General features: G+C 34.1%; 2 protein-coding genes and 2 non-coding genes across 4 annotated transcripts; 3 read left to right on the top strand and 1 right to left on the bottom strand.

The window, feature by feature from the left end:
• Positions 1–754: 754 nt before the first annotated feature.
• Positions 755–2,518, bottom strand: LOC114174316 (peroxidase 28-like). Its single transcript, XM_028059143.1, has 2 exons — positions 1,994–2,518; positions 755–1,788 (listed from the first exon to the last, which is right to left on the bottom strand). The coding sequence occupies exons 1-2, from the start codon at positions 2,405–2,407 to the stop codon at positions 1,009–1,011; spliced, it is 1,194 nt and encodes a 397-aa protein (XP_027914944.1). The 5' UTR covers positions 2,408–2,518; the 3' UTR covers positions 755–1,008.
• Positions 2,519–4,340: 1,822 nt separating this feature from the next.
• Positions 4,341–8,047, top strand: LOC114166173 (lysM domain receptor-like kinase 3). Its single transcript, XM_028050855.1, has 10 exons — positions 4,341–4,994; positions 5,099–5,302; positions 5,411–5,577; positions 5,660–5,749; positions 5,838–5,943; positions 6,063–6,214; positions 6,551–6,648; positions 6,803–6,941; positions 7,094–7,192; positions 7,766–8,047. The coding sequence occupies exons 1-10, from the start codon at positions 4,343–4,345 to the stop codon at positions 7,928–7,930; spliced, it is 1,872 nt and encodes a 623-aa protein (XP_027906656.1). The 5' UTR covers positions 4,341–4,342; the 3' UTR covers positions 7,931–8,047.
• Positions 8,048–8,684: 637 nt separating this feature from the next.
• Positions 8,685–8,878, top strand: LOC114174751. Its single transcript, XR_003602714.1, has one exon. It is a non-coding gene; the product is annotated as a U2 spliceosomal RNA (small nuclear RNA).
• A 632-nt stretch (positions 8,879–9,510) lies between these two features.
• LOC114174747 lies at positions 9,511–9,704 on the top strand. Its single transcript, XR_003602710.1, has one exon. It is a non-coding gene; the product is annotated as a U2 spliceosomal RNA (small nuclear RNA).
• The last annotated feature ends 2,525 nt before the right edge of the window (positions 9,705–12,229 follow it).

Raw genomic sequence — 12,229 nt, 5'->3', positions numbered from 1 at the left:
ATAATATAAGGAAATTATAATCATTAATGTACTAATAATGCATTAATTTAAATCTTATAATAATATATAGGGTAAATAACAATTTGACCACTGATTCATTTCCTCCACGGATCAATGATCATGTCAACTTTCACAATACTAGGTCAAAGACATTTTTTCCAAAACATAGTTTGTTCCACCCTTAAGTGCACAGAGAATATCTAATGAGAACAACAAAATTCGACTTTAATTCATTTCAGAATGAACTTTGACCTCAGTTTTTTTTTTCTTGGCTCTATTTTCACATGAGCTCACTAATTATAGACTAATAGCTTAGTTGGTGACAAATTTTCATTTTTGCATATAATGAGAATAAAAAAGAAGTTTCTTCCTCACAATGTATAAGCACACAATCTTTAACTAATATATACAAAAAAAAATTGTAAAATAAATGAACCTATTTCTATTATTAATAAATTTGTACATAATATGTCAATGTAATTAAGAAAACCCAAATATAAGTCGGTAAAGTACATTTTCTAATACCATAAATGAGTATATAATTTAGTTCAAATAATAATACATAAAAAATAATTCAATTTCTTTTATACACTTCGATTCTCTTTATTTCAAATATTTTTTAACCGTATCAACGTAACCATTTTTGCAATTTTACACAATTTTTGCAACTAAAAGTTCTGAATGATTATTCATACTTCTTCGTTCATCTAATTGAAGATAAGTTTATTGTTGAATGATAGATAAATCGTTATTAACAAAACAGTAAAATAACAGTTACTAGGCCATGAACAGATGACAGAAATACATAAGAAAAAATCAATAACAGTTAGTTGGCCATGAATACATGACAGAAAGTCGAAATGAATGGAACCTCGGAATGAGGCACCATGATTGTGGATATCAGGAAAATGCCCCAGAAGGGAAAGAAAAAAAAAAAAGAATTAAAGAATAAGAAATTTAGTTAATGATGATGATGGTTTAGTTACAGTAATTTGATTGATGGGAAGTTTAATTGGTGGACCTACAGATCTTTCTGACCTCCCCTTCAGTCCCTGTGAGCACATTCAAAGAAGTGAGCTTGATCATGACCTCAGCAAACCTTCTGGGGAACAAGGTAGGGTCACCTGCCATCTGTTCGACGATTGGTCTAGTTCTGGGATCTTCAAGCAGATGAGAATCGGTGATGAGCAAACTTCTCCTTTTCTCCACCATGTCCTTGAAGAAGAGGTTATCAAGAACAGTTGGTGTGGCATCGAAGTTCACAGGGGGGTTCCTAAACAGGGCCGTGCCAGCGTCAGGACATGCTTTTCTGATTTCCTCAATCGCCTCCACACCCAGGGTAGGGTCAGGGATTCCAGTGCCATTGAAGTTTAAGGCCCTCTGCATGAAGAAGTCGCAATGAGCAATGCCGACAGAATGTGCACCAATCATCACCACCATTTCTTCTATGTTGAACCCTTTCCTGCCAAACAGTTCCATCATTTGGTCGATGTTCCAATCTGACATAGGAAGATTGTCGGCTTCCACAATGCTTGCAAGGGAAACAATGGAGTCTCTGCGTCCACCAAGGGGCCTCCGAGCAGGTAAACCCGCCATTGTCATTGCTTCGTTCGTGGTAAATGCCAATACGTCGGCACATGACACGATTCCAGGACACTTCTTCTCCAGCCTTGTCTTTATGTCATCAATTATGTCTGACCCTTTCAGGAGCAGACCATTGAACATTGAACTTTTCTCAACCATGTCACCCGATGGTGTAAAATCTAACAAAATCGATCCATCGCATCCCTTTGTTCAATCCCAACTTCGGTTAGAAACTCATCACTATGTCATTGGAAAACTATATAAACTATTTTACTGTCATCACCTTGACTGATTTCATTTCACTATTAATTTACTTTTTCTGTAAAATGTGTATGTTATATGTTTCTGGTAGTTTGGTTATAACAAGATTGACTTAGAGAGAAGAAAGAGAAGGTTTGGAAATGCTTACATTGACGAAGCAATCATGGAACTGAAGGCGAATGATGTGACCGATTGCGCCTGGGTTGAGCCTAACGATCTGGCGGAACCCTGTGGCGACCATTTTTTCTGCATCGGGGCAAGTTTTGTCGTAGTATCCTTCAATGAGTTTGTTGGGAGAGTGGTAAGCATTTTGAGGTATTGTGTAGCGTGTTCGATCATCGAACTTTTTTCTTTCCTCGGGTGAATCACCGGTTAGTTTAGTGTTGGAATCTTCATGGCGGCCCAGAAATGGAACCTGAGATTCATAAGAAGATACCGGTGTGTATGCTTGACCAGCCACGGAAGGAGCAAGGAGCAGGAGCAGCAGAGAAAGAGTGGTAAGGAAGATCCGTGCCATTTTCCGGTGCTGAGAAAAACTCAATGTAGGTTCAATGGCACTCATAGCAAACAAATATTTGGTCCCTTTATAACCCAACAAAGTGCGTTTGTGGTCTGAGGTTGTTATTAAGGACAGGTGTTTCCTTGTTTTCTGTTAATTATGGTTTTTGGTTCAAATAGGCATGACCCAATGGAGAAATTTTGATTGCAGAGAGAATAAGAAAGGTGGCAAATTAATTATAGATTTTTGTGTTTCTATATATAGTTGGAACATTGTCATTGTTTCTTTCATTACTATTGGAAGGGAAACTAATTAGGCCAAAAGTCAATGAACTTTCACAACCTCTCTTTTCTCCCTTACTTGTTTTGGTTTAAGGTTGGCGCGAGAAGATAGCTGTTCACCGAACAAAAAGTCTGCCACCCGTGTTAGAAAAAAATGGGTTTCGTTGATGATTGTCAGCAGTTATTCGGCCGAAATTCAAAGACAAGAGGGCTTTTCTTCCTGCACCTAAAGAAATTCTCTTTACCTAAAAAAAAAAAAAGTGAAATAGATTTCTAGTTTATAAAATTTGACATCAAATTAAAATTCACATCTCTCTCTCAAACTTTCATATAATTTGTTACTTTAATTTTGAAAATTAATAAATATAATTCTTCTAATCCTATTACAGAAAAAAATTTGTGTCAAAAGATATTTGAAGATGTTTGAATTATTTATCCTTCTGGACATGTTTCAACTAAAATGTCATTCTGAAACTTCATTTAACACACAGATCAAGTGATTTTTAAGGATAAAAATGAAAATAATATCAAAATTGAAAGTAAAAACAATTCTAATTTCAGATTCAAGCTCAAGGACTTCGTACATATTAAAAAAATAACTTTATAAGATTATTAAAGGATCCATTTATTTATTGTATACAATTTTTATTAATATTAAACTTTTAGATATTGTGAATCTTTGGATCATCTAACATCCAATGACCCATTGATTTAATCCGATTTATGGAGTTTTATAGTTCAATTTCTGTTTATGAATTATGTTATTATTAACAGGTTTATTCTAGATATTAGTTATTTTACCATGAGACTATTAGTTATTAAAACCTTTCACTTTAACTCACCCAAAGATGAATTTTTTTCACCTATTTGTAGAGACTTACTACGCTTATTACAGGCTAATTACTTGTTTAATGTGATTGTCATTATTATTTTTTAATGTAATGAGAATAAAAATAATTATAGGATGGTCTTCTTAATGTATAACAATCATTATGTTGATCCATCCAACTTAGATTTGTGATTTAATTATTCATATGCATAAAACTTAAATTTGAAAATAAATGAATGTATTTCTAGAGGATAGTGGTAAACTTAAAAATCTATTTACATATAGAACTAGAAAATAATTCTTACTATTCAAATAAAGTTAGTTCTCAAATTTTAATATGAAAAAAAAAACTTAAAAAGGTTGGGGAGTTAATTCCGAAGATGACATAAACCCTTATGACAAATAATTAGATTCTTTCACACTTATTTCTTTAAAATCCAAGTTAGTATACTTCAACTGAAAACGACTAACGTGTGGATAAAACGAAAACTCAGATAACATAAAGTAATTTTTGCCGCTCGTGATTCAAGTGGCATTAAACTAGAGGTAGAGTGTGACTTGTGATGGCACCATGGCTTTTTTATTCGGTGTGGAACTTGTCTATGGCTTTTGTTTTCTATTCGAGTCCACTATTGCCGTCGGAGATCCCACAAATATGTATGCTCCATCCTTACGATTGGAACCAAATAATTCTATAATAATAATCATCACCATCATCACATTTTGTAAAATCATGCTAAGTGGAGAACGTTTCTAGTTCTTGAAATCAAGAAGCAACAACCACATGATGACAAGTGCAATGCAACGGATGCACTAGGAAACTAACCAGCCCATTATTGCTTTCCTATCTCTCTTCCCTTTCAAACAAGTTTCATGATCCCACAAACCATGTCTTCTCTTCTTTCTCTTCTCATTCCTCTTCTTGCTACTTCTTGTGTAAGTGTAGCTGTGTTTTCCTTCCAAGCTTCTCTCAAAACAACTTACTTGGAACCCTTCAGATGCTCCTCTATGATCAGCACATGCAATGCCTCACTCTACCACATAAGTTACAATCACAACGCAGATGACTTAGCCAACTTTTACTCCGTTCATCCCTCCCAAATCAAACCTATAATGCGTGGCACAAAGAAAGATTACCTTGTAACAGTGCCTTGTTCCTGCAATAACACTAATGATGATGACCTTGGCGGATATTTCTATGATACAACCTACAAGGTGAAGCCTAATGACTCTTCTGTGGAGATTAACAACGTTGTTTACAGTGGCCAAGCCTGGTCTATTAACACAGAAGTGGACCCAAATGAGGACTTGGCAATACATCTTCCTTGTGGGTGTTCAAAAAAAAGTGACTCCCAAATTGTTGTCACGTATACAGTTCAGCGGAATGATACACCCATATCAATCGCTACACTGCTAAATGCTACCTTAGATGACATGGTGAGTATGAACGAAGTTCTGGTTCAGAACCCTTCATTCATAGATATTAATTGGGTGCTGTATGTTCCAAGGGAACTCAATGGTTTGCCTTCCAAAGGAAAAGGTGATGATTCCTCTTCTTCAATCCCTTCTATGTTTCATATGATTTTTCCATATTTTTATTGGCTCGCGCTGCAAAATCTTAGCATGGCTTTCCCTTGTTTGCAGAGAAGAAACACTATATAATCATTGGCATCTTAGCGGGTGTGACATTCTTTTCAACTATTACTTTGATCATTCTCGTTGTCGTTCTTAGGAGATCCAGGGCCAGTGTAGCCGCAAAAAATGATCCAAATATAGTGTCTAAAAGATCAATTGGAAATAGAACTATTTCCATAAAGAACCGAGATTTTCATGCAGAACATATAGAAGGTAACTTGAAAATAAATTTTTGGAAGCAAAAACAACTCATTTTCCAAAATACTAAGTTTATTTCAGTAATTTCCTAATATCTCTACAAGGAGACTAAGAAGGTCTTTTGCTTATTCATGTTAAATATGGCCGAAGATGCAACTCCATTTGAATCAGAAAGACCAGTAATTTATGCTCTAGAGGAGATTGAAGATGCTACGAATAACTTCGACGAAACACGAAAGATTGGAGTAGGTGGATACGGGAGTGTGTATTTCGGAATGTTAGAGGAGAAGGTATGAAAACCAAAGACATTGAAGCATATTTTCATGTGCTGATTGATAAATGGAGAATGATTGATAGCTGTTTTAACTTCAGGAGGTTGCTGTAAAGAAGATGAGGTCTAATAAATCCAAAGAATTCTATGCAGAACTCAAGGCCTTGTGTAAGATCCATCACATTAACATTGTAAGTAATGTCTCTAATGAAGAGAGCTTTGGCATTATCTTTAAGATATGTTGTTGTTTGATTATACTATAGATAATCATTGTTTCAGGTGGAGTTGTTGGGATATGCCAGCGGAGATGACCACCTTTATTTGGTGTACGAGTATGTTCCAAATGGATCTCTCAGTAAGCACCTTCATGATCCATTACTGAAAGGTATATCAGATGCCAAAATCATAAATCTTTTCAAAAGATTAATCCATTTGGTAAAAGAGTATGATTACCACGGATCAAATTAAGTAATATAACTTAATTTTACCATTGTATCGGGACAGGTCACCAGCCTCTTTCTTGGTGTGCTAGGGTTCAAATTGCATTGGATGCAGCAAAAGGTCTTGAATATATACATGATTACACGAAAGCTCGATATGTGCATCGTGATATAAAGACTTGCAATATTCTCCTTGATGAGAAGCTTAGAGCAAAGGTAAATCTTACTTTGTTTTGCTCCCTTCTTCTCTGTCTAAAATTGCCACCACCGAAAGAAAATTGGGACTAGTTATCAAAACATTTTAATACACAAAGTAAACTGAATCTGCTATTCATGTCATCATATGATAAACATGTTATAACACTGTAGTTTAACAAAACAACATAGGTTTTAAAACATTGTACTTGTCCCTTTGAATTTAACATGTCTTGTAAGAAATTGCTGGGGATGACTTTATTTTATTCCTTTGTAAAGCTGAGTTGAGAAAACTTTGAACCAAAGTCTCTATACTTAGTTCAAAATCAATCCGCTAACTTGGGGTTTTGTACGTAGGTAGCAGATTTTGGACTTGCAAAGCTGGTAGAACGAACCAATGATGAAGAATTCATAGCCACAAGGCTTGTTGGAACACCGGGCTACCTTCCACCAGAGTAGGTTTTGTGCTTTCAGATCATAAACTACACTCTCTTGGGGTATTCAACTCAATCAATTTTCTTGCTATCATTATATACTTAAACCCAAGTAAACAAAAATTACACACCACTTGATTTTATTCTGACTTGATTGCTTTTTTGCTCCTTTAAGATCTGTTAAGGAGCTTCAAGTGACTATAAAAACAGATGTATTTGCATTTGGGGTGGTTCTGTCAGAGTTGATAACAGGAAAACGTGCACTATTTCGTGACAACCAACAACCCAACAATATGAAATCACTTGTTACAGTTGTAAGTCAAACTCGTTTCTCAGAAAATTAAGAAGAGATGGGAGAGAAATAGAATTTATTCAGAGAAATCTTGACTTAATACTCAAACATTTATTATTATTACTATTATTATTTAAAAGGAAGAATGATGATCCTTCTTTTCATCACATTCAGGTTAGCCAAATCTTCAAAAACAAATACCCAGAGAATGTTTTAGCAGATGCCATAGATGGGAATCTTCAGCATAGCTATCCAATGGAAGATGTCTACAGGGTTAGATTTACCTCAAGTTCCTATCTTCATTCACATACTCTACTTTAATTTAATATCTCTATGTGGACTCAATGGAAATATAAATAAAAAAAATTAGTTTTGACAGATATTTGTTTTTTCAGAGACAGTAAAGTAGTAATTGAGGATATCAGCTTCACTCGCAAGGACCTGTAACCAAAACTTTTCACTATAAGAAGTCAAGAGCACCAATGAAAAGTTTATGCTTTAATAGGGATTTTATTAGTAAGCTTATCATAAATTAGAATACATTTTCTTTGACTAAAACTTCATAGATAACTAAACAAGGGGTGAAAACAAGCAGACAAATGAGTTTCTTAATCACCTAAAAAAAACAAATGTCATTTAAAAGCAAGATGGGTAAGAAGAACTAAGGATGAGGTTCTTTGGTTCAAAGAATATTTTGTGTTCGAAGAAAGTTAATGATCACTTCTTTAACATAGTTATTGTGTGTCTTTAGGGATATTGTAGGGGATAGCTTAACATTGTTGCTTTCCTCATTCTGATATTATTATGACCTCATAATTTTGTTATTTGGAACATTTCCCTTTGCAGATGGCAGAAGTAGCTCATTGGTGTTTGTGCGAAGATCCAAACGACAGGCCTGTGATGAGGGAGATAGTTGTGGCATTGTCTCAGATTGTTATGTCATCCACAGAATGGGAAGCATCATTAGGTGGAGACAGCCAAGTCTTCAGTGGGGTTCTTGATGGAAGATGAACACCCTTTTCTTTTCTTTTCTTTTCTTACTTCACAATTCTACTCTAATGCTTCTCTTTCTTGCACTCATCAAATCTCATGCTGCTACCATTTGGAGTTTATGCTCTGCTGTATATATACGTACACATTTTTAGTACAAGATTATAGACTTCTTAATGTATTCATGTATCAAAATATTGTTATTGCTAACTATTTTATGCTGAAAATAAATTCAAACACGTAACTAACGTTTTTCCCCAGCGCCTAGTCTAGACCACTGACTCTAGGGGATCGCCATTGAGTTATATAAACAATTTACAAACACTACTTTTTTCCTTTTTTTGTTGAATCCTATCATCATCAAAGTTTGAGACTTTATTATTGACTTTAAGATTTTAGAAAAAGAAATATATAAAATATGTGGAATTCTACAAGTTCATGTCAATGAAAGACATTTTTTTAGTTTTACTTAAAATACCCATACAGTCAACATAATATTTGCTATTTATTGATGAATAAGTTTGATAGTTATAATAAGATAAATATTCTTTTACTTGAGTATTGGAAATGATGAGCATGATTGGTTATGTCAAGTGAAAAAATATTCTGACTATAAGCAGTTTCAAGTTTCATGACTATCTAAATTTTAAAGCTTGATACTAGGTAGTGATGTTGGAAGCATCAGACTCAAGTTAGGAAGTCCCACACTTGTCAGAATACTGGCAAACAGTTGAAGGTTGGGATATAAAATTTAAACACTTCAAGCTTTCAAATCATACCTTTCTCGGCCTTTTGGCTAAGATCAAGTGTAGTATCTGTTCTTATCAGTTTAATATCTGATATGTGGACTATTAGTTCACACGATATTAAATTTATTTTTCAAGGGAGAGGACCATCGAAGTAGCTTGCTACTTGGTTCTCTAGCATCGCCTTTGTTTTGCACTTCTGCAAAGGCCGGGTGCATCCCACCCAAATCAGTTTGATATCAGTAGTTTTATTTCTCTTGGTTGTCTGGTTCAGTAGTTTATCATTTAATGTTATTAGGTTGAAGGGTTTCATAAGTATCTAATTTACTGGATTTGCTTTATAAGGGAGAAGATTGTTAGAGTATCTGGGTAGTTATCTCTCCAGCACAGCCTTTGCGGGTGCATATATAGTTGTTTAGTCTTCAATTTACACTTCTCCATTTAGTTGGGTATCCATAATTTTCTATTATAATCATTGGGTGAATTTAGAGGTTTTGACAGGTGGACATATCTTGATCTGACTTCTGTTGAGCAAACATAATTTAATGTTGAAGTAAAAATAATGATGAAGAAAACAGCTCCTCTGTGGTTGCAACATCACATTTTAGAGACATGGACAACAATTGGATTCTTGGCTTCACTGGTTAAGCCTTAATTAGGCATGAACCAGTGCCATTGGAGAAGAAGTAAGATGGTTGCTTATGAACTCGATTGCTGCTCTAAATTGCAAAGTCTGTTACTGACGTGATGATTTTGGAGCATCATACTCAATTTATGGAGTCCCACACTTGTCAGAACAGTAACAGGTATCTGAAGTTTGAGATATAAAATTTGAACACTTACAATTTCCAAAGCATACCTTTCTCGGCCTTTTGGCTAAGATTAAGTGTAGTATCTGTTCTTATCAGTTTAATATCTGATATGTGGGCTATTAGTCCACACGATATTAAATTTATTTTTGTAGGGAGAGAACCTTCAAGGTAGCTTGCTACTTGGTTTCTCAAGCATCGCCTTTGTTTTGCACTGATGCAAAGGCTGGTGCATCCCACCTAAAACAGTTTAAATTATTTGTTCTTATTTCTGATGCTCTAAACTCGATTATTTCGTCTGGTTTCTGATCGATTTAGTTATTTAATTGGTTTGTTTTCAGATTTTTTTTGCATTTCTGTAATGACCTGGTTTATTTTAAAGTTTTGATCTGATTTTAGAGTACCAATTTTGTGAACATTGGTCTCTCCCTTAGGGACTTGTGAGCAACATATCCATAATTTTAAAAATTTAAAATTTATTTTATCCAATTAGTTTTCTCAATTGAGTAAGGTGGTATCCGTTCTTTTCCGTTAATTGTCCTTGTGCATGCATGTGAGAAACTATAGCTCGTATATGATTGTGTATGTGTTGTTCATAAATTGAGTTGTACGTTCTAATAGTTAGAAGGAAGATTTGATACTCCTTCAGTTGTTTGAGTCATCTTCTAGTAAAGGAAGCTAATTAGACTATGTTTGTTTTGTACAAATGTTGAATTGGTATGATTTCCTGAGATTGCTTGTGAAAATTGAGTTGTTGCATGTAATCTTAATGAGTAAAATTGGGTGTTGATTTTGATGTTGATGGTTAGAAAGCAATTATGAAGTTGATATTGTTTTTTAGACTCCTTTGTACTGATGCTTGTTGTGAAATTGAAATTTGGTACGAATTGAGCATATGTAATCACTAAGGAGTTGCTTAAATTGGATTGGAAAGACCTAAGTAGGCAGAACCTTATTCGAATTATGCAAACTCGCTAGTTGAAGGTGAGCTCGCTCAACGAATCCAAAGTTAGAGGCTTAATGACTTGGGAGTCACTAAGCGAGAATTCATTTGCTAAGCAAAACCAAAGTCAGGGACTTATCGACTTAGGAGTCGTTGGTCAAATACCTACTCGCACAACAAATCCAAAGTCAGTAAGTTGGTGGACTTTGTAGTTGTTGGTCAAGCCTAAGCCTGCTAAGCGAGTTGATGAAGAATTTACCTTTGAAAGCTCTAATGATTTACTCGTTGGGCGAGCCATCCAGTTGCTTGTCGAGTGGATTTTTGTGCACTTTTTACCTAGCGAATGGATGGTCTTGCTAAGCGAGTTTCAGAGGAATTTAGCTTTGAGAGTTCCAATGATTCACTCGCTTGGCGAGTCATCTAGTCGTTGGTCGAGTGAAATTTTGTCCACTTTTCGCTTAGCGAGTGAAGGGATCAGAGTCTAGCAACCACCTTCATGTGAAATTTTGTGTACTTTAGCAATTATTTATTATTGTTTAGAATATTTTTGATGCCTGATATGAATATATAAATGTAAGCATGAAATGTAATGTGGTCGCAAAAATTTCAAGGAGAAATTCTATGTGAAAGTATTTAGTGTATGCATTGACATAAGGATTCAATATGGAGGTATCATTCATTTAATAACTACTCACACTCAAGTAGAGTAGGTTATGTCGTGATGAAGGAGGTCCTAGTCATTGGACTTGGTCAGGTCCTAGACGCCAAAGGGACTTACCTTGTGATTCGTTGGATGATAACCCCTTGAGGCCAAACTCTGCATAGTTTGGGAACCACCATAGGTGCTCACCACCAGTGATTCCTATGTCAAATGCATGTACTGGATAATCGAGTTTAGTGTCAACTGTTTCTATGTTTATATGCATACCTGGGTGTGTTATCATGTAACATGATTTTGAATTTTTATGAATATTTTTTATTTACGTTGGCTTACCCCGTTTTTGTTGTGTGTTTATGTCTGGTTATCTCTTTTGTAATGATCACTTGATTGTGTGAGCAAAAGAGTATGCAAGTGAAGATACTCTTTTGATGACTAGTGGTGAGGCTGTGGTGTGTTAGGAGTGACCGTTTATGTTTTGTTTAGTATTGAGAAAACTTTTAGACATCTCTGTGTGATTTGTATATATTCATATTATTATAATTATTTTGGGATAAATGTATTAATACTTTATATTTGTCTTCCAATATCTATTTTATTTTATCATTATATAATATTTTGTTTAGGACTTTAACACTATTAAATGAGATGTTCCATATATTTTCGAATTATTTTATGTATAACTTAAATTTGTAGAAATCATTTAACATAACTTTTTCAAATTTTTATTTCCCTTATTTTTATCTTCTGAATTATATTTATGATAACAAATGAATTTATCTTCTTTCCAAATTAAATATATATTTATTTTATCTTTATAATTTATAAAAATCATGTTTCCTACTAAATATAGGTAAATGTTATTGCATAAACTCTTTACATACGTGTTATTTAACAGAGAGGATGTTTTATGTTATTTTTCATATAACATTAAGAATTATGTATATATTTAATTTAAAGATAAAATCTAATTTTTAATAACAGTTTAAAAATGACATTTTTAATTTATAAATTTTAAGATATGTGTTTTTTATAAATTAATTCATATATAAGTTAACTTTAATTCAAAAATTAACGCATTTCATATTTTCATAAAAGAAAATTTATCTATATAAGTGTTTGTTCACAACTCCTTACAACTATTGGCAGTTTCGTGGTATTTAA

Source organism: Vigna unguiculata, chromosome 2, assembly GCF_004118075.2.
Source record: "Vigna unguiculata cultivar IT97K-499-35 chromosome 2, ASM411807v1, whole genome shotgun sequence".
Lineage (NCBI taxonomy): Eukaryota > Viridiplantae > Streptophyta > Magnoliopsida > Fabales > Fabaceae > Vigna > Vigna unguiculata.
Note: the sequence above shows the minus strand (reverse complement) of the source record. Positions and strands in the feature narration are given on the sequence as shown.

Coding starts and splice junctions, on each gene's coding strand:
- LOC114174316 (XM_028059143.1), bottom strand. CDS start 2,407: ATGAGTGCCATTGAACCTACATTGAGTTTTTCTCAGCACCGGAAAATG. Junction 1,789..1,993: donor TCCATGATTGCTTCGTCAAT/GTAAGCATTTCC, acceptor GATTGAACAAAG/GGATGCGATGGATCGATTTT.
- LOC114166173 (XM_028050855.1), top strand. CDS start 4,343: ATGTCTTCTCTTCTTTCTCTTCTCATTCCTCTTCTTGCTACTTCTTGT. Junction 5,578..5,659: donor TCGGAATGTTAGAGGAGAAG/GTATGAAAACCA, acceptor TTTTAACTTCAG/GAGGTTGCTGTAAAGAAGAT. Junction 5,944..6,062: donor TCATGATCCATTACTGAAAG/GTATATCAGATG, acceptor GTATCGGGACAG/GTCACCAGCCTCTTTCTTGG.